Below are 22,298 nucleotides of genomic sequence, written 5' to 3'. Positions count from 1 at the left end.
ACCCAGAAATAGTTCTCGCAGGACATTTGATATCCCAGGGTGGTCAAGAGCAGGGTAGTAAATTGGCACTGGCACCCTTGAAGGGACAAATGCACTGCCAGGGTGCCACATTGGCACTTCCAGGGGAGCTGCAGGGTGCTTGGCTGGAATGCCAAGGTGCCCAGGTGTCAGGTCAGCATTGCCAGTGGTCTCCGGGGGGGGGGGGGCTTGCCCATTGACCACAAGAGGGTTAGGGGGTGGGGTTCTGAAAGTGGAGGGTGTAGAGTTTGGGATTGCAGGTCAAAATGACACCCTGATCTGCAAGGAGCCATCCCTGCTTGCCAGTGCAGGAAATCAGCTAAAGTGTTGCCTCGGTGGGGAGAAACTCCCGTTGCCCAAACCGGAAAAGTGCCGGTGAATAGTGGGGTGAATCTAGGCACTGCAGCCGCCGAGAAACATCATGCCCAACTCACCCGAAAGCAGACTTAGTTTCAAGTCTGCTTAATTGCCCCCCATACAATTGTGTCCCTCTCACCACATCCTTTAGTATTTTGAATTATGGCAAGGTATTTGCCTCCATGATTCCATTTTGAAGTTTGTGCCGCACATTGATCACTTTGTAGGTTGACAGTTTTGAAATTGCAGTCGTTTATCGGCCCTTCTTAATCTCAAATCAAGAAATGGCTCAGTTTCTGCTTTATTCTTCTGCCCAGGTCATCTTCACCACATCACTGCATACTTTTCTTCATTCAAATGAACTTTGTCACCAGCTTGTTGTTCAATTTCTCCTAAGATTTGGTCAAAGTCAAACAAAAGTGTGCATTATTACAGGAACGAACTGTAGCAAAGCCTCAATGTACTTGATTGACAAGCAGCATTCTGATAAAGACTTTGATTGTTGCCTTTACGATAATGTTAAGTAATGGCAGTTTACTTTGGTGTCCCATTCATTATAATAGAAGCTCCCATGCACTTTGACATAGTGCATGCAAGTTTTTTTAATTAAGATTAAGGTATTGAATTACGTGCAGTGTGATCACAACGCAAATTCAGGATTTCCGTAATCTGTCCTGACTATGTAATCCTGGAATACAAATTGCAGTATCCAATATAACATCATTTTCATTACACGTTCTTTGGGCCAGATTTCTGCCAAGGTTTGGGGTGCGTTTCAGGACTTTAATGGCCACACATTTTTTTGCGGGGGTGGGGGGAATATTTTCTTCTGCAAATCCAACTTCCTGCAATTTTCCTTTGACCTTTTGCAGACCAGGAGTACCTAGTGTGCAAAATGCACAATTTGTTCATGCTGAGGAATACCTGGTGGGCAGATTTCACAACTGTCGCTGCTGAGGTCAGCTCCCCTATTTTAAACATGGGAGGAAAATCCGATTTCCTCACATCGACCATTTTTATCTGATGGTTTTTGAAATTTCATTTACAGGATGTGAGCGTCGCTGGTTAGGCCTGTGTTTATTGCCCACCCCTAGTTACCCTTCAGAAGGTGGTGATGAGTATCCTTCTTGAACTGCTCAAATCCCTGATGTGCAAGTACACCCACTGTGCTGCTGGGGAAGAGGTTCCAGGATTCTGACCTAGCGACAACGAAGGAACGGTGATACACTTCCAAGTTGGGGTGGTGAGCAGACTTGATGGGCTGAGTGGCCTGATGTGTTAGGCAGGTCGGTTCGGTGTGGACTGCACTTGATGCAGTGATGCGAGAAACAGACCTAAACACTGTAGAAGATCCAACACAGTTTTATTGAACGATAGAACTAACATACATCTTTAACTGTGGGTTGACACGATACTGAACTGACTGGAGACCTAGTACTAGCCTGACCAGACTTACTAGCTACTGCATGGTGTTTGCTCTGTGCTAGCCCGTGGACTCTGACTGTCTCAGTGGCTGGGTCCAGAAAGAGCGAGAAACCTAGTGCCCTGTGGCTTTATAGTGATGTCCTGTCTGGTGATTGGCTGCACCATGCTGTGTGCTCACTGGTCCTCCTGTGTGTCAATCACTGCCTGTCTGCACTTCATTATATACATGCGTGGATATGATGACATCATCCCCCCCCTTTTTAAAAAAAAGTAAATGCTAAGGTGTGGATGCTTATAAATATATATATGTGCCTGACTATGTACAGAAAGCTGTCTAAACAAACGTATATACATGGGAAGGTTGCGATAGTGCAGATACATGCGAAACGAAGCCATTTCATTTCATTTCATATTTACAGAGGTCCAATTGGGGAAGTCACAAAAATGTACAAAAGCTCAGTGTATAGATTTAGTCTGTGTGGTGGGCGACAAATTCTTGTTGATCGCTGCAGAGGCGGATTAGGAGCCGCCTGTGCTTTGCGAGGTGGGATCGCTGGCTTCGTGGTGAGCGCGTGGACCGGCAGGATTGCTGGTAGGTCGGTGGCCTCGTGGTCGGGTACGTCCGGAGGAGGCACGTAGGCGGTGGGGCACACCGATCAGGTAGTGGACGCGGAACTCTTCACAGTGCCCGTCTGTTGCGCCGTAGCAGGGAGCCATCAGCCATGCGGACAAGAAATGATCTTGGGGCAACTTGTTTGAGCACAACAGCTGTGGCTGACCAGCTGCCCTCAGTCAACTGTACGCGAACATGATCAGTTGGGGCCAGCTCGGGCAGGTCCGTGGCATGGGCATCGTACGTGGCTTTCTGTTGGACCCGTGACTGCTGCATTTTCTGTAGGACCATGAGGTGGTCAAGGTCGGGAACGTGGATGGCTGGAACTGAGGTCCTCAGAGTGCGATTCATGAGCATCTGGGCTGGAGACAATCCAGTGGACAGTGTGGTCACCCTGTATGCCAGCATCGCCAGGTTAAAATCGGAGCCTGAATCTGCAGCTTTGCACAGCAGCCGCTTTACAATGTAGACCCCTTTTTCGGCCTTCCCGTTTGACTGCGGGTAGTGGGGACTGAAGGTAACATGACAGAAGTTGTAGGACTGTGCGAAGTCAGACCATTCCTGGCTGTAAAAGCAAGCACCGTTATCGCTCATTACCGTGAGCGGTATCCCATGCCTGGCGAACGTTTCTTTGCAGGCTTTGATTACCGCCTTCAATGTGAGGTCGGACAGTTTCACTACTTCTGGGTAACTGGAGAAGTAGTTGACCAGGAGTACATATTCACGCCCCTTGGCGTGGAAAAGGTCTACGCCTACTTTGGACCACGGAGAGGTCACGATCTCGTGCTGCTGCAACGTTTCTTTGGGTTGAGCTGGCCGAAACTTCTAACAGGTAGGGCAGTTGAGGACTGTGTCGGCAATGTCCTGGCTGATGCCCGGCCAATAGACTGCCTCCCGAGCTCTGCGTCAGCATTTCTCGACCCCAAGGTGACCCTCATGGAGTTGGCCCAGCACCATAGCACGCATACTCTGAGGAATTACGATTCTGTCGAGTTTCAGAAGGATTCCCTCCACCACCGTCAAGTCGTCTTTTACGTTATAGAGCTGGGGACATTGTCCCTTCTGCCAGCCATTGCTGAGGTGCTGCGTCACGTGCTGCAGCCGAGGATCCTTGGCTGTCTCCTGATGAATTTGGACCACCCGTTCGTCGGAGGCCGGAAGGTTCGAGGCACACAACTGCACTTGGGCTTCTATGTGGCAGATGAAGTCACTTTGTTCATGCGGTGTGGTAATGGACCTGGATAGGGCATCTGCAACGATCAGCACTTTACCTTGTGTGTAGACCAGTTCGAAGTCGTAGCGGCGTAGCTTTAGAAGAATACGCTGTAACGGAGGTGTCATATCGTTTAAATCTTTCTGGATTATGTGGACTAGAGGCCTATGGTCCGTCTCTATCTTGGATTTCGGCAGGCCATAAACATAGTCGTGGAACTTGACTATCCCTGTTAGGAGGCCCAGACACTCCTTCTCAATCTGTACCGTTGCTCAGTGGGCGTCATGGCCCTGGAGGCATACGCCACTGGAGCCCAGGACGCGGAGTCATCCCGCTGAAGGAGCACCGCCCCAATGCCGTCCTGGCTAGCATCAGTTGATATCTTGGTTTCCTTGGTTGGGTCGAAGATCGCTAGAACCGGGGCTGTGGTGAGCTTTGCTTTCAGCTCACGCCATTCCTCTTCATGTGTGGCCATCCACTGGAATTCTGTTGACTTTGTGACGAGATGGCGGAGGGCTGTGGTGTGGGATGCCATATTGGGAATGAATTTCCTGAGGAAGTTGACCATTCCGAGCAAGCGGAGGACCGCCTTTTTGTCCTCCGGGGTCTTCATGGCGTTGGTCACAAAGACCTTTTCGGCGTCCGGCCATATGCCCTACTGCGAGATGTGGTCACCTCGGAACTTAATATCCGATTGACCAAATGAGCACTTGGCCCTGTTGAGCTGAAGACCATGTTCATGGATTCTTTGGAATACCTGCTTGAGGCGAGTGATGTGCTCCTGGGGCGTTATGGACCAGATAATGACATCGTCAACGTACACTCGCACCCCCTCGATGCCCTCCATCATCTGTTCCATGATGCGATGAAATACTTCGGAGGCAGATATGATGCCAAAAGGTATCCGGTTATAGCAGTAACGACCAAACGGGGTGTTGAACGTGCACAGCTTGCAACTGGATGCATCCAGTTGTATTTGCCAAAAACCCTTGGAGGCGTTGAGCTTAGTAAAGAATTTGTCATGAGCCATCTCACTGGTCAACTCTTCTCGTTTTAGTATCGGGTAATGCTCCCTCATGATGTTTCGGTTTAGATCCTCCGGGTCAGTGCAAATGCGAAGCTCCCCTGACGGCTTCTTGACGCAGACCGTGGAGCTGACCCAGTCTGTGGGCTCTGTGACCTTTGATATGATGCCCTGGTCTTGGAGGTCCTGTAATTGCTTCTTCAGACGATCCTTGAGGGGCGCCGGCACCCGGCGAGGTACATGAATTACAGGGGTGGCGTTCGGCTTGAGCAGGATTTTCTATCGGTATGGGAGTGTGCCCATTCCGTCAAACACACTGTGGTAATGCGCGATGATGTCATCTATGTCGGCTTGCAAGTTTCCATCGGGCGAGGCCGTCGCCGGGTGATGATGACATGGTGTGGACGCATTGAACAAGATTCAGGAGCTTGCAGGCATGAGCACTAAGCAGAGATGCTCTGTCAGGCCCGACGATTTCAAACCGTAGCGTCGCCTTGATCGCCTTATTGGATACCCCCAGTTGACACGAGCTGCTGGCAGCTATGGCGTTGCCATTATAGTCAAGGAGCTGGCAGGTCTGTGGAAGAATGCTTGATTTGGTGTGGATGGTGTCGAGGTCGGATTTCGAGATGAGGTTCACCGATGCGCCGGTGTCCAGTCTGAACCGGATGCGGGCCTTGTTCACTGAGGACAGCAGACCACTCATCGTCGGGATCCACACTGAGGATCGAGAGGCGTTGCATAGGTGTGGTGGACGGAACCGCATGTGTTATTATGATGCCCACCCGGTATGGGGACTTGAGGCATCAGGGTCCGTTGGGCTGTCGAGATCGTAATCTGGCATGCCTTGTTGTATTGAGCGGACACTTCTGCGCCACAGCTGGGATCGCTGGCTGCTGAGAGGTAGAGCAGATCTGCAAAGGGCTGCATAGTGGCCAAGCTTGCCACACTAAACACCGGTGTCCTTTTGCCGGACATTGCCGCTTTAAATGGGCGGAGCCACAATTCTGACTCATCATGACGTCGACGTCAGCGCGTTCCGTGCGCCATCGCGCATGCGCAGTGCGGTCGGTCGATGGACGCACCTGCGTTGTCGGGCTCGTCGTCCACTCGGTCGTGGCGCGCATGCGCAGGGACCCGGGAAAAGCGCGCGACACGGCCACTCTCCTCGATGCTCATGCCCTGCATTTGTGCAATGGCCTGCACCCATTCCGCCTCGTGGGAGGCCAGCTTCGCAGTTTCAGCCGCCCTGATGTGGGAGTAATGATTCTTAGCATGCTCATGGACAAAGCACGTCTCGATAGCGACAGAGAGGGTCAACTGTTTGACTTTCAGGAGCTGCTGCCGAAGGGCGTCCGAGTGGACCCCGAAGACGATCTGATCCCGGATCATGGAATCAGCCATCGAGCCATAGTTACATGACTGCGCGAGGATGCGGAGATGGGTGACGAAGGACTGAAAAGGTTCATCCTTACCCTGAAGCCTCTGCTGGAAAACGTACCATTCAAAGCTCTCATTCACCTCAATGTCACAGTGGCTGTCAAACTTCAGCAGGACTGTTTTGAATTCCATTTTGTCTTTGCCATCAGCGAGGGAGTTGTAGATGTGGATGGCGTGGTCCCCTGCGGTGGAGAGAAATAGCGTGATCATCCTGGCATCCGATGCTACTTAAGGTCGGAGGCCTCGATGTACCAGAGGAACTTTTGCTTGAAGAGCTTCCAATTTGCGCCGAGGTTGCCGGAGATGCGGAGCTGCGGAGGAGGCTGGATGTTTTCCATGTCATCGGATGGCTGCTTGCAGGTCAATGCTGATTCACTCGAGGTAGGTCCGTCAATTTTCAATATCACTCCGTGGTACCATGATGTGTTAGGCAGGTCGGCTTGGTGTGGACTGCACTTGATGCAGTGATGCAAGAAACAGACCTAAACACTGTAGAAGATCCAACACAGTTTTATTGAACGATAGAACTAACATACATCTTTAACTGTGGGTTGACACTATACTGAACTGACTGGAGACCTAGTACTAGCCTGACCAGACGTACTAGCTACCGCATGGTGTTTGCACTGTGCTAGCTCGTGGACTCTGACTGTCTCAGTGGCTGGGTCCAGAGAGCGCGGAAAACCTAGTGCCCTGTGGCTTTATAGTGGTGATGTCCTGTCTGGTGATTGGCTGTACCGTGCCATGTGCTCACTGGTCCTCCTGTGTGTCAATCACTGCCTGTCTGCACTTCATTATATACATGCGTGGATATTATGACATGGCCTAATTCTGCTCCTGTGTCTTCTGAAAGGGCAGGAATGTCGGATCAGCCGAGATCCTATTGAATGGTGCAGCAGACTTGAGGGGCCTAACGGCCTTCTCTGTTCCCATTTCTTATGTCCTTGCAACCTTCATTGTCATTGAAAACTATGATCGATCCAATATAGATGAACCCTGTAACACATCCTGATCCAACCAGAACAATGTTTCCTAGAGAAGAAGACCTAACTGCACATTGGCACATTGTCAATTCAAGCCTTTACATTATACATTTTACATTATGGCAAAGCCAAAGTTTACTCGGTCTTGGGAGTTTCCTTTCCCGATGCCCACTTCCTGAATTGTCATTACAAGTTGGTTGCCCACTGGGCAAGGTGACACCCTGGCAGTGCCACATGGGTGCCAGCCTGGCACCATTAAAGTACCCAGGTGGCTGTGGCAGGTACAGTGCTAGCCTGTCACGCTGCCATTTTCCCCACAGCAGGGATAAGGCCTGGGATTCCATGTTAGGTGGGGTGGCAGAGGACCCCCTTAAAGGTGAGTTGGGGCTTTGGGGGGGGGGTTTGGGGGTCACATGTGGGAGGGACGGTCAGGGGCTGGTTTAGCACAGTGGGTTAAACAGCTGGCTTGTAATGCAGAACAAGGCCAGCAGCGCGGGTTCAATTCCCGTACCAGCCGGAATGTGGCGACCAGGGGCTTTTCACAGTAACTTCATTGAAGCCTACTTGTGACAAGCTATTATTATTATTATTATATTATGTCATTTAAAAACAGCATCTCAAACTCTTGCTGCACTGAGTTCCGGTGAGCAGAGCTCCGCCGTGCAGATAATGGGGCAAAGAGCGGCTTTGCTGCTCAGGCCTCAAATTGCAACAGAGTCCCAATAGTGCGGTATTTCTCGCCACTGCAAGTGCCGGGAAACACCTGGCTGAATGCGCTTGTCACGGTACTCTTTTCCAATTTGGTTAAATTATGCCCTCTGTCTTCAACTTGAATGTCCTATGCATACTCGATAAGATTTTAGTGTTGGTTGACAATTGTATTATGTCTTATCTTCTGCCACTATTTTAATTTCTGTCACACTTTTAAAAAAAAAAAAGAGTACCCAATTCATTTTTTTCCAATTAAGGACAATTTATCATGGTCAATCCACCTAGCCTACACATCTTTGGGTTGTAGGGGCGAAACCCACGCAAACACTGGGCGAATGTGCAAACTCCACACGGACAGTGATCCAGAGTCGGGATCGAACCTGGGATCTCAGCGCCATGAGGCAGCAGTGCTACTCACTGCGCCACCATGCTGCCCCTCCGTCACCCTTTTTATGTTGCATTGTTTGCTTTTGATTTTTCTTTTATGATCCCTTTGATTACTTTTGTTATCAACCTTTTAATAATTTCCTTCATTTAATTTCTTCAACAATTTTTTAAAAATGTTTTTCTTTTTTAATCAAGTATTAAGTGGGTGCAGCCATTAGATGATCCACATCAAGAATCGCCTAAAGGAAGATGTCACCTCTTAATAGGAGGTGGCATGATTGCAGATTATTTTCTTTCTTCTTTTATGGGCTCTAAATGTTGCTGAAAAGGCCAGAATTTATTGCTCACCCTTAATTTCCCTTGAACTGAGTGCCTTGCTGGACCATTTAAGAGGGCAATTAAGAGTCCACATTGCTGTGGGTCTGAAGAAATGTGTAGGCCAGCCAGGGTAAGGATGGCAGATTTCCTTCCCTAAAGGAACCACTTGGGGTTTTTACACAATCCGTGGTAGTTTCATGGTCAAAATTACTGAAGCTAGCTTTCAATTCCAGATTCACGAACTGAATTTAAATTCCACCATGCCATGACGATTTTGAGTTTGTGTCCTCAAAACATCAACTTTGTCCCGTGACATTACCGCTACCCCATTCTCCCATTGTGGAGTTTTCTGTTGGTATGCAGAACAAATTATGTTCAGTTAATATATTTCACTCACATATAAGCTTACTTGATTATTTTTCTTTCAGGAGCTTAGTGAAAATCATTTTCATCAAGTATTATAAACAAAAATTTACCTTTTTAAACCAAATAATTTGCTTTCAATTATGGACTTCCAATACTATCTGCTTGCTTTTAAAATATTTTTCACAACCAGTACAAAACAATGCAATTTCATTACTTTATTTTGGAGAAAGAGAAACCTTCATGAGCTGAGCACATAAAAAGATGAGAATGATTCCTGTAATACGGTAGCACGGCAACACGGTAGCATTGCGGACAGCACAATTGCTTCACAGCTCCGGGGTCCCAGGTTCGATTCCGGCTTGGGTCACTGTCTGTGCGGAGTCTGCACATCCTCCCCGTGTGTGCGTGGGTTTCCTCTGGGTGCTCCGGTTTCCTCCCACAGTCCAAAGATGTGCAGATTAGGTGGATTGGCCATAATAAATTGCCCTTGGTGTCCAAAATTGCCCTTCGTGTTGGGTGGGGTTACTGGGTTATGGGGATAGGGTGGAGGTGTTGACCTTGGGTAGGGTGCTCTTTCCAAGAGCCGGTGCAGACTCGATGGGCCGAATGGCCTCCTTCTGCACTGTAAATTCTATGAAACTTGATGTAATATCTGAATCGTGGCTACCCGATAAAAGGCCTGACTCACTCGCTTTTATTTCTTCCCATTTTCAACCATCTATACATTCACCTCCTCCCCAACCTCTGGCTATATGACTAATAGCAAGCTTCACATAGGTTCCTCATGAGGTCATCCTGCATCAGCTGATACTAAGCTCACTAGTGGTGTCACAGCTGGACCATGTCAACTCCGGCCATGGTTATCTGTTTCTGATTGGAATAATGATAACCCCCCCCCCCCCCCCTATTCAGACCCTATTGTAATACTCCATCTATTGTCTTTACTGAAATTGCCCAATTCAGCACAGATCAAACTTTAATCTCTACGGATCTATATGACTCAGTAGCAATGTTGCCTGTGCATTTGCCAACTAAACTAACGAGTGAACCCACATTCTGTAACATCAAAAGGAACTTATTTTTGATTTCTATTCAGTATGTCGGTATCATGTTTGAGTAAGTGAAGAATTGTGAAAACCATGATGCAATGACAGTCTAGATATAGTAGTGTAAAAATAGTAGCTGGGTTCCTCACATCCTCACGTCTTCAGCATCAATCCCAGTGCTGCTTAATGCTTGAATGTTTGTTTGGTTTCCGATTTATATTTTTTTTAAAAATGCTGTATGGTTTTGGTGCAGAGACGGAAGTGTATGTTTCCCTGTAATAATTGATGCAAGCAGAACTGCTGTTCTAAAGCTGTAGCTCCACTGCAGATATAGGGTGCCTTTAATTATCTGTGTGATATGAGATTGATGTTTATAGTGGCTAGTGCAGGCTGAGATGATCAAAATTTCATGGGATGCAATAATTCCTCTGCATTTTGAAGCACAGGACATTTTGGAGAACAGCAGGTCAAAGCTAAACAACTGAGATATGGGGAGGATAAATATTCCGGGGGGATTTTCATGGTTAACTTGGAGTTAAATGTATATTTGATGTACCTTTCTTCAGAAAATTAAATATGAAGAGTGAGAGATGATTCTAAGTGATCTGAGTGAGGCGTGCATTTGATCGGCATAATTGTATTTTATCAATCCATACAGTTTTTCAAGTCTTGTTCTTCAAGTTGTTTGATTTTGGAATCAAGATTTGGTTGCGGGTGAAACTATTGTTTTGTGCTATGAATCCACATTTTGAGGTGTTACATGGAAGCCCTGTATTATTCTAAAAAGGAGAACTCCCTATTATTAAGTTTTGGAACCATGTGTCACTGGAATATTAAGCTTGTAAAGATGCACTTACTTCGCCAAGGGAAGCAATCATTTTTAAAATGTGCCTTATTGCATAAAATAAATTAAAAACTATGTTTGTGTGTGCCTTTGCTGATGTAAAGGAGGTTCAAGACATTAGATTGAAACGCATCTCATGTTGTTCACTATTCATGCTGATATTTAGCCTCCCCTTCTGCAGTTTCTTGGTCCTTGAGGGTGTCTGATCAAATATGTGTTGAGAAATAATACTTGTATGTCTTAACTCATAAATATCTTTCCAAAAAAACTTCTGAAATAGTGACCAGTAAAATATAATCTGTACAAGATACTGCCTTTGAGTGTGCAGCTGTTTAATATTGAGGTCAGAAGAGTATGAAATGGGTAATGAAGCCGACATTTTATTTGTCAAAGGAAATTGATGACAGCTGTTGGAGTGTTCCTAATGCCTCCCATGAGATGCTTGAGGCAGACTCTATCTAGCACTGGGCTTTGATTGCAGTAGGGATTGCTTTTTGCTTCCCCTTTTCTTTGATAGTCCTTTTGCCATTAAAGACTAAATCACATACAATATTTCCACCTTTAGACATTGTCATCTTAAATATTTTGTTTGGACTTGGGGCACATACTAGTGATGAATATGTTGGGGTATATCTGCTTTAATGCTCAGCGGACAGTGTGTGCTTAGCTTCAGCACGTGAGGGCATGATTGATCATTCTGTGGATTGATTGCAAATAGAATCTGTTGAAGCAGAGGTGGTGATTGCAATTGTTAAAGGGAGGGATGATGAGAAGACTAATCTGCAAAAACATTTGTGCTTGTAAGTGAATGCTTGTCTATTTTAGCAGCGTATATGTGAACTAAAATGCACTAAATACTATGTATTAAAGAGAATAGACATATGTAATGGAGGACAGCTCAGAAATATGCAGTCATCTCTAGGGTGTTTTAGATGTCATTTTGAAAAGAAATAGTCACCAGATAATGATGTAGTGATGTGTGATTTTGAAATTGCCTCCATTAATTAACACCTAGGGACGATGATGATTTTATACTGAAGCATATTTTAAAATACTGATTGAAGACATTTTCTTCATGTATTTTTCTTTTTATCTAGACAAAAATTTTGATGATGAAGATTCTGTGGATGGAAACAGACCATCTTCTGCTAGCTCCACATCTTCAAAAGCTCCCAGTTCACGGCGTCCAATTGGTACTGGTCGTCGGCCAGGATCGGCTGCAGTTGGCTTGAGGAGTGGAACAGGTGACTATGAATGATAGATATATTCAGTGTCTCAATTTACAATACATTTGTTCTGTGACCACCTTAACTTAGAACATAGAACATACAGTGCAGAAGGAGGCCATGCGGCCATCAAGTCTGCACCGACCCACTTAAGCCCTCACTTCACCCTATTCCCGTAACCCAATAACCCCTCCTAACTTTTTTGGTCACTCAGGGCAATTTACCATGGCCAGTCCACCTAACCTGCACGTCTTTGGATGTGGGAGGAAACCAGAGCACCCGGAGGAAACCCACGCAGACACGTGGAGAATGTGCAGACTCCGCACAGACCGTGACCCAGCAGGGAATTGAACCTGGGACCCTGGTGCTGTGAAGCCACAGTGCTAATCACTTGTGCTACCGTGCTGCAGCTCTGGATAAAATTTGGGAACAGAGAAATGGGCCATTCCTCCCAACCAGTCCATGCCAAGGTTTACTCATTTTTACTCGACCTGTTCCCATATTCACCATCCTTTAATCATCCAGCTATACAATCTAATTCTGTGGATGATATTTCTATACTTCAGGACCTTGTGGTCAACAATATCAGTGAAACTCCAGTTTGGAATAAAATCTAAACTTTAGTTTTTCTTTTTAAACAGAATTTGTGCAGCTATTTTGAACTACCACTTTTTTTTTTTTTTACAGATTATATTTCATGAAACCTGATATTTTTTTAATTCTGCTTCTGCCACTCCCAAAATGGGTGATGATATCCTTTAAAGAGGAGTGGGAAATTCCAGATGTGGTGGATATTTTGTTGTTTTGATATTTATTGCTGCAGATTCAATCTTTTGGGAAGGTGATAGTACTTTTGGGTGCCATAGATTGGAGCCAGTAATGGTGAATAGATTTTCATCAAAGATCAGATATTCTGAATTTAAATTTCTTATAATGGGAAAAGCATTAAAAATACGAACCATTGACACTGGTTAGGCTTGTAAAGACTGTGCCATTAAACGCAAGTGCAAATATTATTTCAAAAATGTCTGCCATCTAAAAACGCAAGAGCATTGATGTTAAAGCTTGTGATTGTAAATTAATTTTGACTAAATAGTGTCCTCTAATACTTCACTTGGATAAGCAAATAAAATTACCACATAATTGTAATTGAAATGAGCATTACAAGATTAATTATATGTGTGAACTTGTATAATGAAACTGTATCACTTGGCAATCAGCAGAGGATCTGGGAATGCACTGACTGTGATGGAAGCAAACATAATCACCCAGGGGCAGGTGGTTAGCACTGCTGCCTCACAGCATCAGGGACCCGTGTTCAATTCAGCCTTGGGTGACAAGTGGAGTTTGCACATTCTCCCTGTGTCTGCGTGGGTTTCCTCTGGGTGCCCTGATTGCCTCCCACAGTCCAAAGATGTGCAGGTTGGGTGAATTGGCAATGAGACAAATTGGATAAGTCTTAAAAACAAACCTTCTGGTTCATCCTTTTGTGCATCCAGGCACACAGAAACAAACTGCCAACACATGCACAATCTAATCCCTCCTTCCTCTTCTAAACATAACGCAATAGGCTCGTTGTTTCATGGAGAAAGAAACCAAATTGGAACTGATAGTGTCTTTTACAGCCCAGTGCATTACACACCACATCATAGGCAATGAATGACTTAAAAGTTGCTGTTGTAGCTATTTTGCACAGTAAGATCCCATAAATGACATCAAGGTAAAGGAACAATTAAGCTGCTTTCGTGATGTTGATTCATCAATAATTATTAATGACCAAAATAGGGATAAATACTGCCCATATACACTACTAGTGCAAGTGATTTAATTATTTCTATACATGCAATCACCAATAATGTGACCCTGGTAGTTAAGTGTTGCTTGCAGCTGGATTTTCCACAGTGACTGAAAACTTCAAACACTGAGTTTTGTTTGGGAACAAGTGTGAAGAATAGTCTCTGGTATTCAAGTAAGTGACACACCATGAATTTGACAGTGGAATTTGAGGAGAGTTGAAAGGTTCTCCTCTATTCCAATAGGCAAATTTTCTGTCAAAATCTGTTCCCACTGTCGATGGCTGTCTTCTGATTTGAGGATGATGTCTACTCGGGCATAGGTTTCTGCTTTGGGTCTTCATGCGACTGACAACCGCAGATCTTTGAGCATATGGGGTAAGATGTCCCGATGAGCTAATGGGTTCCAGAGTTCGGGATTTAGTTGACCACATGTGGGTTGACGGAGACCACGATCTCGCACTTATTTTTATAAAATATGTATAATTATCCTCATGGCTAATTTCTAACATTTAAAAAAACTTGGCAAAGATCTTTTTAAAATGACTGAAGCTATTTCTGTCTGGGATCCTGAACAAAAAGAGCGATCGTGGCAGTATCACAGAAACTTTAATGACCCCTGTGAGGTGCAGAGCCTCCCTTGTTTTGAGAGTCTGCATTATCTCGAGTTTGCTGTGGGGCCATTAATGGAACATTGGGCCACACCAAAACCGAGGGGTTGGGAAACACTCCACTGCGTATAAAAGGGGAAGCAAATTAAAACATCCTTTTGTTTACTGGAGCGTGGCAAAAGAGAAATCACGGCTGTTTAAATTAATCCCCCTTTTGTCCGTAACATGTTTTATTGTGGGAACATTTAAGGACAGGCTGGGTTTCTTGTATGCAGAATTGAAGAGATCAAGAGTGACTTGCAAATCTGGTGAGAATGGGAAACAGGTATCGACAGTAATCTGCAAACTGCAGATCATTTGTGTCTATTGTGGTTCGTTTAATTTTGGCATGGAGGCGACAAAGGCTTTAAAAATTATTAATTTGTAGGATGTGCATGTCACTGGCTAGACCAGCATTTATTGCTCATCACAATTGCTCTCGAGAAGATGGTGGTGAGCTGCCTACTTTGAACCACTGCAGTTCATGTGTTGTAGGTAGGTACACTCGTAGTGTAATTCGGAGGGAGTTCCAGGATTCTGACCATCAACAGTGGAGGAACACAACTTAGTTACAAGTCAAAACATTGCATGGCTTGGAACCTGCTGCTGGTGGTGTTCACTATGCATCTACTGCCCTTTTAGGCTTTTCTATCTAAATGATATTTATTACTGACACCACAAGGCAGCTGAGCTTTAAGGTGAATAACTATAGCCATGCCGATAATGTTATGGGGGCTATCATACAGTCTTGCTCAACCCCAGTCTGTATTTTAAAATATATATTTTTATTAAACTTGTAACATTTTATACAAAATTACAAAGAAATAACAAAATACAAATAAAATCCTTAACTGGACACAAACAATCAAAAACCCTTCAAATGACCCCTCACAGTGTAATTGACCATCTTTGGGTGCAAAGATTCCATCAAATCACCGAACCATGTCAAAGCACTCGGCTGGCGTTGCTAGCCTCCAAGCCTCACTCCACACCTCCTCCTCCAGTATTGGCCCCAATTCCTCCGTTACCCCTTCCACCGAACTCTACTCTTGCCCTACATAACCTACCTCTTCACTCACCTGATGAAGGAGCTGCATGCCGAAAGCTAGTGATTCCAAATAAACCTGTTGGACTTTAACCTTTTGAATGACGTAGACCTTGGTGAACAAGCTTCTCCACATCAAGGTGGCGATCCACAGAGATTTCCATTGTATGGACTTGTGCAAGAGCTCTTAAGCCTTAAACCTCGGACCCCACACCTGCAAGCAAGCAACACCCTCCATGGATGGTTTACAACTTTTGATGTCATAACAAATCCATGATTGCTTTATGTATTTTAGCTATAATTTTGAATGCGATAAACAATAATATTATACATTTGACCCTTTCATGGTTGCCATTATGTAAATTCTTAGTTTTTGTCTTTCATCTAAGTTCATAATCATCAATGTGATTTTTTTCATAGACATTAGGATTATAAAATCCTATTTGAATTTTTATTTGATTATCTTGTGGATATATAATTGCAGAGATAACAGTCTGATACAAGTGTAGCATATTGAAAATCATGACTTGCATTTTAAGAGAAATTGTTTATCGTGACAAGGCCCCTCATGGCAGCCTGGTACAAAAGGTGAAGTCACACGGGATCAGAGGTGAGCTGGCAAGATGGATACAGAACTGGCTAGGCCATAGAAGACAGAGTAGCAATGCAAGGGTGCTTTTCTGATTGGAGGGCTGTGACTAGTGGTGTTCCACAGGGAGCAGTGCTGGGACCGTTGCTGTTCGTAGCATATATAAATGATTTGGAGGAATGCTGCTGGGGGATGGGGCATTCTCCCGACCCTTGGAGGTGGACAGGGCTCACAGAGCACTCGCGAGGAAGCCGCGAGCGGGTGACCCCCCGAGGGCAATGGTGGTGAGATTCCACAGGTACTTGGATAAGGAGCGCATTCTACAGTGGGCCAAGCAGACATGGAGCTGTAAGTGGGACAATAGTATCCTGCGGGTCTACCAAGACCTGAGTGTGGAGGTGGCCAGGAGAAGAGCAGATTAGGTCGATCCTTTTTAAGAAAAAGGTGAAGTTTGGACTGTTGTACCCGGCCCATCTCTGGGTCATGTACAAGGAACAGCACTTTTATTTCAAGTCGCCTGAGGACGTGCTGGACTTACTGGAAAGGACTGGTGGTGGACTGAGAACTTTTGAACTTTGCTGCAGCGTTCATGTTTTTTTTTTCTTTTTGTTTCTCTGTACTTTTTTAAAAATGTTTTTTTAATTTCACGTTTTTCGCTTTGTGGAAGCTGTTTCTGTGTTGATTTGGGACCAGTGGCAGAGCTGAGTGAGTTAAGGTTTTCATTTGCACAGTTGGGGGATGGAGGTGTGCTTATTTAGATTTGGGTGTTTTTCTGTCGGGCAATTGTGTGGGGATTGTTTGATGTTGGAGTATATTATATGAGCGGGGGGGGGGGGGGAGGGAACAATAGGTGGGAGACTACCCGGCGCCAGGAATGGGGGCCATCAAACTAGCTGGGTGGGCTAGCTCACGGAAGCGCAATGGGGGGGGGGGGGTGCATATGCTTGGTTTATCAAAAGGGTTGGGTTACAGAGTGTGGTTACTGGGGGGGAGGGGGAAGGTTCTGCTGACGAGGGAGGGACTTGGGCCAAGGGACAGAGAGGAGGTTGGGGGGGCGGAGGCTGCCTGGGGGCGGGCCTGTGGAGGTGCAGAGCATAGACTGGAGGCGGGCCCAAAAAGGGGATGGCTGATCGGCGAAGTGGGGGGCAATGAGCCCCCCCAATGAGGCTGATCACCTGGAATGTTTGAGGGTTAAATGGGCCGGGCAAGAGGGCACGTGTGTTCACGCATCTTAGGGGACTGAAGGCGGACATGGTAATGTTGCAGGAGACGCACCTTAGAGTAACTGACCATATTAGATTGAGGAAAGGCTGGGTCAGTCAGATCTTTCACTCGGGACTGGATTCAAAGACTAGAGGGGTCGCGATCCTGATCCATAAGCGGGTGGTGTTTGAGGTGGGTAGAATAGTTTCGGATGTGGGAGGTTGGTACATTATGGTCAGTGGGAAACTGGAGGGGGTGCAGGTGGTATTAGTAAATGTGTATGCGCCAAATTGGGATGATGTGGAGTTTATAAAGAGGATGCTGGGGAAGATACCGGACCTGGACTTGCACAGGTTGGTCATGGGAGGGGACTTTCAACACAGTTATTGACCCTGGCTTGGACCGGTCAAGCTCAAAAACGGAAAAGGGTTCATGGAATCAGATTGGGGGGGGGGGATCCATGGAGATTTGGACAGCCGAGGGTGAAGGAGTTCTCCTTCTACTCACACGTGCGTAAAGTGTACTCCCGGATCAATTTCTTCATTTTGAGCAGGACCTTTCTGGCAAGGGTGGTGGACATGGGGTACTCGGCGATCACAATCTCAGACCATGCTCCGCACTGGGTTGACCTGCAGGTTAGTAAAGACAGTAACCAGCGCCCGCACTGGAGGTTACATGTGGGACTTTTGGCTGACGAAGGGGTGTGCGAGCGGCTGAGGAAATGCATTCAGAACTACCTGCAGGTCAATGACACGGGGGAAATTTCAGCAGTGGTGGTCTGGGAAGCACTGAAGGTGGTGGTTAGAGGGGAGCTGATCTCGATACGGGCCCTTGGGAGGGCTGAATCTCCCAAAAGTGGTCGGGGAGCTGATAGAAGTGCTCGGGGCCCCAATCGGGATGGAAGAGATAGTGGAGGGTCTGAAGGCCATGCAGGTGGGTGAAGCCCCAGGGCCGGATGGGTACCCAGTGGAGTTTTATAAAAGGTTCTCTGGGATATTGGGGCCGGTGTTGATGAGGATGTTCATGAGGCAAGGGAAAGAGGGATGCGGCCCCCGATGATGTCGCAGGCCATGATTTTACTGATTCTGAAGCGGGACAAGAACCCGGAGCTGTGTGGGTCCTCCAGGCCGAAATCCCTGTTGAATGTGGACGCCAAACTGCTGGCCAAAATGTTGTCCTCCAGGATTGAGGATTGTGTTCCGGATGTTATTGAGGAGGACCAGACGGGGTTTGTTAAAGGTAGGCAGTTGATGGCCAATGTAAGAAGGCTGTTAAATGTGATCATGATGCCCCCAGAAGGTAGAGGCAGTGATCGCAATGGATGCAGAAAAGGCTTTTGATTGGGTAGAATGGGATTATCTGTGGGAGGTACTGGGGCGGTTCGGATTCAGGCGGGGCTTTATTGACTGGGTCAGGTTGCTGTATCAGGCTCCTGTGGCAAGTGTACGGACGAATAGGACAACATCAGACTATTTTAGACTGCACCGGGGACGAGACGGATGCCGCCTCTCCCCACTTGTTCGCGCTACCTATGGAGCCGTTGGCAGATGACCTGCTTCTGTATGTATCGGACCCATTAGAGGGGATGGAAGAAATCATGAGAATTGGTGGGGAATTTGGCCTGTTTTCGCAGTATAAGCTAAATAAGGGGAAAAGTGAAATGTTTGCAATCCAGGAGAGGCGATTGGGGGAGCTGCCATTTAGATTAGTAGGGGGAAGCTTTATCATAGAATTTTTATCATAGAATTTTTATCATAGAATTTACCGTGCAGAAGGAGGCCATTCGGCCCATTGAGTCTGCACCGGCTCTTGGAAAGAGCAACCTACCCAAGGTCAACACCTCCACCCTATCCCAGTAACCCCACCCAACACTAAGGGCAATTTTGGACACTAAGGGCAATTTATCATGGCCAATCCACCTAACCCGCACATCTTTGGACTGTGGGAGGAAACCGGAGTACCCGGAGGAAACCCGCGCACACACTGGGAGGATGTGCAGACTCCGCACAGACAGTGACCCAAGCCGGAATCGAACCTGGGACCCTGGAGCTGTGAAGCAATTGTGCTATCCACAATGCTACCGTGCTGCCCATTTAGGTACCTCTGCATTGAAATGGCGCGGGAATGGGACCGGCTGCATAAATTAAATCTGACCCAGCCAGTAGACCGAATGAAGGACGATTTTCGGAGATGGGACGCGCTCCCGTTGTCATTAGCTGGGAGGGTGCAGACGGTGAAGATGATGGTCCTCCCGAGATTCCTGTTCGTGTTTCAATGTCTCCCCATCTTTATTCTGCGGTTCTTACTTAAACGGGTCAACAAAATGATCTCTGGCTTTGTTTGGGTGGGCAAGACCCCACGGGTAAGGAAGGTAATGCTTGAGTGGAGTTGGAGAGGGCAGGCTGGCGCTGCCAAACTTTAGTAACTATTACTGGGTAGCAAATATAGCCATGATCAGGAAGTGTGTGGTGGGGGAGGGGTCGGCATGGGAGCGTATAGAGGCGGCTTCATGCAAGGACAGCAGTTTGGGGGCGTTGGTAACTGCACCTCTGCCATTCCCGCCAGCATGGTACGCCACCAGCCCCGTGGTGGTGGCGCCTCAGAGTCTGGGGGCAATGGAGGAGACATGGGAGCATCGGTCTGGTCCCCAATCTAATAATCACCGGTTTGCCCCGTGAGGTATGGATGGGGGGTTCCGGATATGGCGGAGAGCTGGGATTGAGAGGATGGGGGATATGTTTATAGAGGGGAGCTTTCCGAGTATGAGGGCACTGCAGAAGTTTGGGTTGGCGAGGGAAAACAAATTCCGGTATCTGCAGGTGTGGGGCTTCCTACGTAAACAGGTGTCAACCTTCCCGCTCCTACCGCTAAGGGGGATTCAGGACAGTAGTTTCCAGAGGGTGGGGAGGAGAAGGGAGCCTCTCGTACATTTACAAGGAACTTGTGGGGTCAGAGGAGAACGCAGACCGAGGAGCTGAAGCGCAAGTGGGAGGAGGAGCTGGGAGGAGAGATAGAGGATGGTCTATGGGCAGGCGCCTTGAGTAGTGTCAACGCGTCCGCAACATGTGCCAGGCTCACTCAGCCTGACACAATTTAAGGTCGTTCACCGGGCTCACCTGACAGTGGCCCGGATGAGCAGATTCTTTGGGGTGGAAGACAGGTGTGCAAAGTGTGCGGGAGGCCCAGCGAACCATGTCCACATGTTCTGGGCATGTCCGAAGCTCAGGGGATTTTGGCAGGGGTTTGCAGATGTCATGTCCACTGTGTTAAAAACAAGGGTGGCGCTGAGTCCAGAGGTGGTGATTTTCAGGGTGTCGGAAGACCCGGGAATCCAGGAGGAGAAAGAGGCAGACGTTCTGGCCTTTGCTTCCCTGGTAGCCCGGAGGCGGATACTATTAACTTGGAGGGACTCAAAGCCCCCGAAGTCGGAGACCTGGCTATTGGGCATGGTTAGCTTTCTCTGGAGAAAAATCAATTTTGCCTTGAGTGGGTCACTGTTCGAGTTCGCCCGGAGGTGGCAACTGTTCGTCGACCTCTTCGCGGAAAATTAATCGTTAGCAGAAAGGGGGAGGGGGGGTAGTTTAGCTTAGAGTAGGGGATAATAAAGGTAGGACCTGTAAGGGAGGGAGACGGCATTTGCACTATGTTTATAGTTTAATGTACATTGTTTATTGTGCTGTTACCATACCAAAAAATACCTCAATACAATATTTATTTTAAAAAAAAAATAATAATAATAATTTGGAGGAAAATGTAACTGGTCTGATTAGTAAGTTTGCAGACGACACAAAGATTGGTGGAATTGCGGATAGCGATGAGGACTGTCAGAGGATACAGCAGGATTTAGATTGTTTGGAGACTTGGGCGGCAAGGTGGCAGATGGAGTTTAATCCGGACAAATGTGAGGTAATGCATTTTGGAAGGTCTAATACACGTAGGGAATATACAGTGAATGGTTGAACCCTCAAAAGTATTGACAGTTAGAGCGATCTAGGTGTACAGGTCCACAGGTCACTGAAAGGGGCAACACAGTGGAGAAGGTAGTCAAGAAGGCATATGGCATGCTTGTCTTCATTGGCCGGAGCATTGAGTATAAATATTGGCAAGTCATGTTGCAGCTTAGTTAGGCCACACTTGGAGTATAGTGTTCAATTCTGGTTGCCACACTACCAAAAGGATGTAGAGGATTTAGAGAGGGTGCAGAAGAGATTTACCAGGATGTTGCCTGGTATGAAGGGCATTAGCTATGAGGAAAAATTTGATAAACTCTGTTTGTTCTCACTGGAACGAAGGAGGTTGAGGGGCGACCTGATAGAGGTCTACAAAATTGAGGGGCATAGACAGAGTGGATAGTCCGAGACCTTTTCCCAGGGTAGAGGTGTCAATTACTAGGGGGCATAGGTTTAAGGTGCGAGGGGCAAGGTTTAGAGGAGATGTACGAGGCAGGTTTTTTTACACAGAGGGTAGTGGGTGCCTGGAACTCGCTGCCGGAGGAGGTGGTGGAAGCAGGGGCGATAGTGACGTTTAAGGGGCATCATGACAAATACATGAATAGGATGGGAATAGAGGGATACGGACCCCGGAGGTGTAGAAGATTTTAGTTTAAACGGGCAGCATGGTTGGCACATGCTTGGAGGGCCAAAGGGCCTGTTCCTGTGCTGTATTTTTCTTTGTTTGTTGTGCTTTCCTCTAAAATTTTAAAACTGTTCATAATTTGGTCATTTACTCCAGATTAAATGTACTTCCTGTTTGTAAGAGAGCATTATGTTACAGATTTCATTTCTAGAATTACGGGGAACAGATGACCCCGACCCTGGTGGGAATGGCTCTAGATTTGATTCAAGACCAGGTGTGGTTTGTATCCTCTGGTGGTTGCAAGGAATGAGTTTGAACTTCCCCCTAGAGAACCAAAGTTGATTGGCTGCCAATTGGACCAAAGTAGCATTCTCAGGTGAAGAGACTTGTATGGAAAGCGGAAGGTGAATCCTGCAGTGCTGCATTGGATGTGTTTGTGAAGTTGGGGCCCAAACAATTGACCAGATAGTTT

General features: G+C 46.8%; 1 protein-coding gene across 41 annotated transcripts in view; it reads left to right on the top strand.

The window, feature by feature from the left end:
* The window catches only part of clasp1a (cytoplasmic linker associated protein 1a), a 414,750-nt gene that overhangs the window by 185,596 nt on the left and 206,856 nt on the right, over nt 1-22,298 (top strand). For all 41 annotated transcript variants that reach the window (XM_072470321.1, XM_072470304.1, XM_072470277.1 and 38 more), the window contains exon 9: nt 11,843-11,989. In XM_072470321.1, the coding sequence (XP_072326422.1) occupies nt 11,843-11,989 (147 nt within the window). The remainder of the gene's footprint in view (nt 1-11,842; nt 11,990-22,298) is intronic.

Source organism: Scyliorhinus torazame, chromosome 2, assembly GCF_047496885.1.
Source record: "Scyliorhinus torazame isolate Kashiwa2021f chromosome 2, sScyTor2.1, whole genome shotgun sequence".
NCBI classification, from domain to species: domain Eukaryota; kingdom Metazoa; phylum Chordata; class Chondrichthyes; order Carcharhiniformes; family Scyliorhinidae; genus Scyliorhinus; species Scyliorhinus torazame.
Note: the sequence above shows the minus strand (reverse complement) of the source record. Positions and strands in the feature narration are given on the sequence as shown.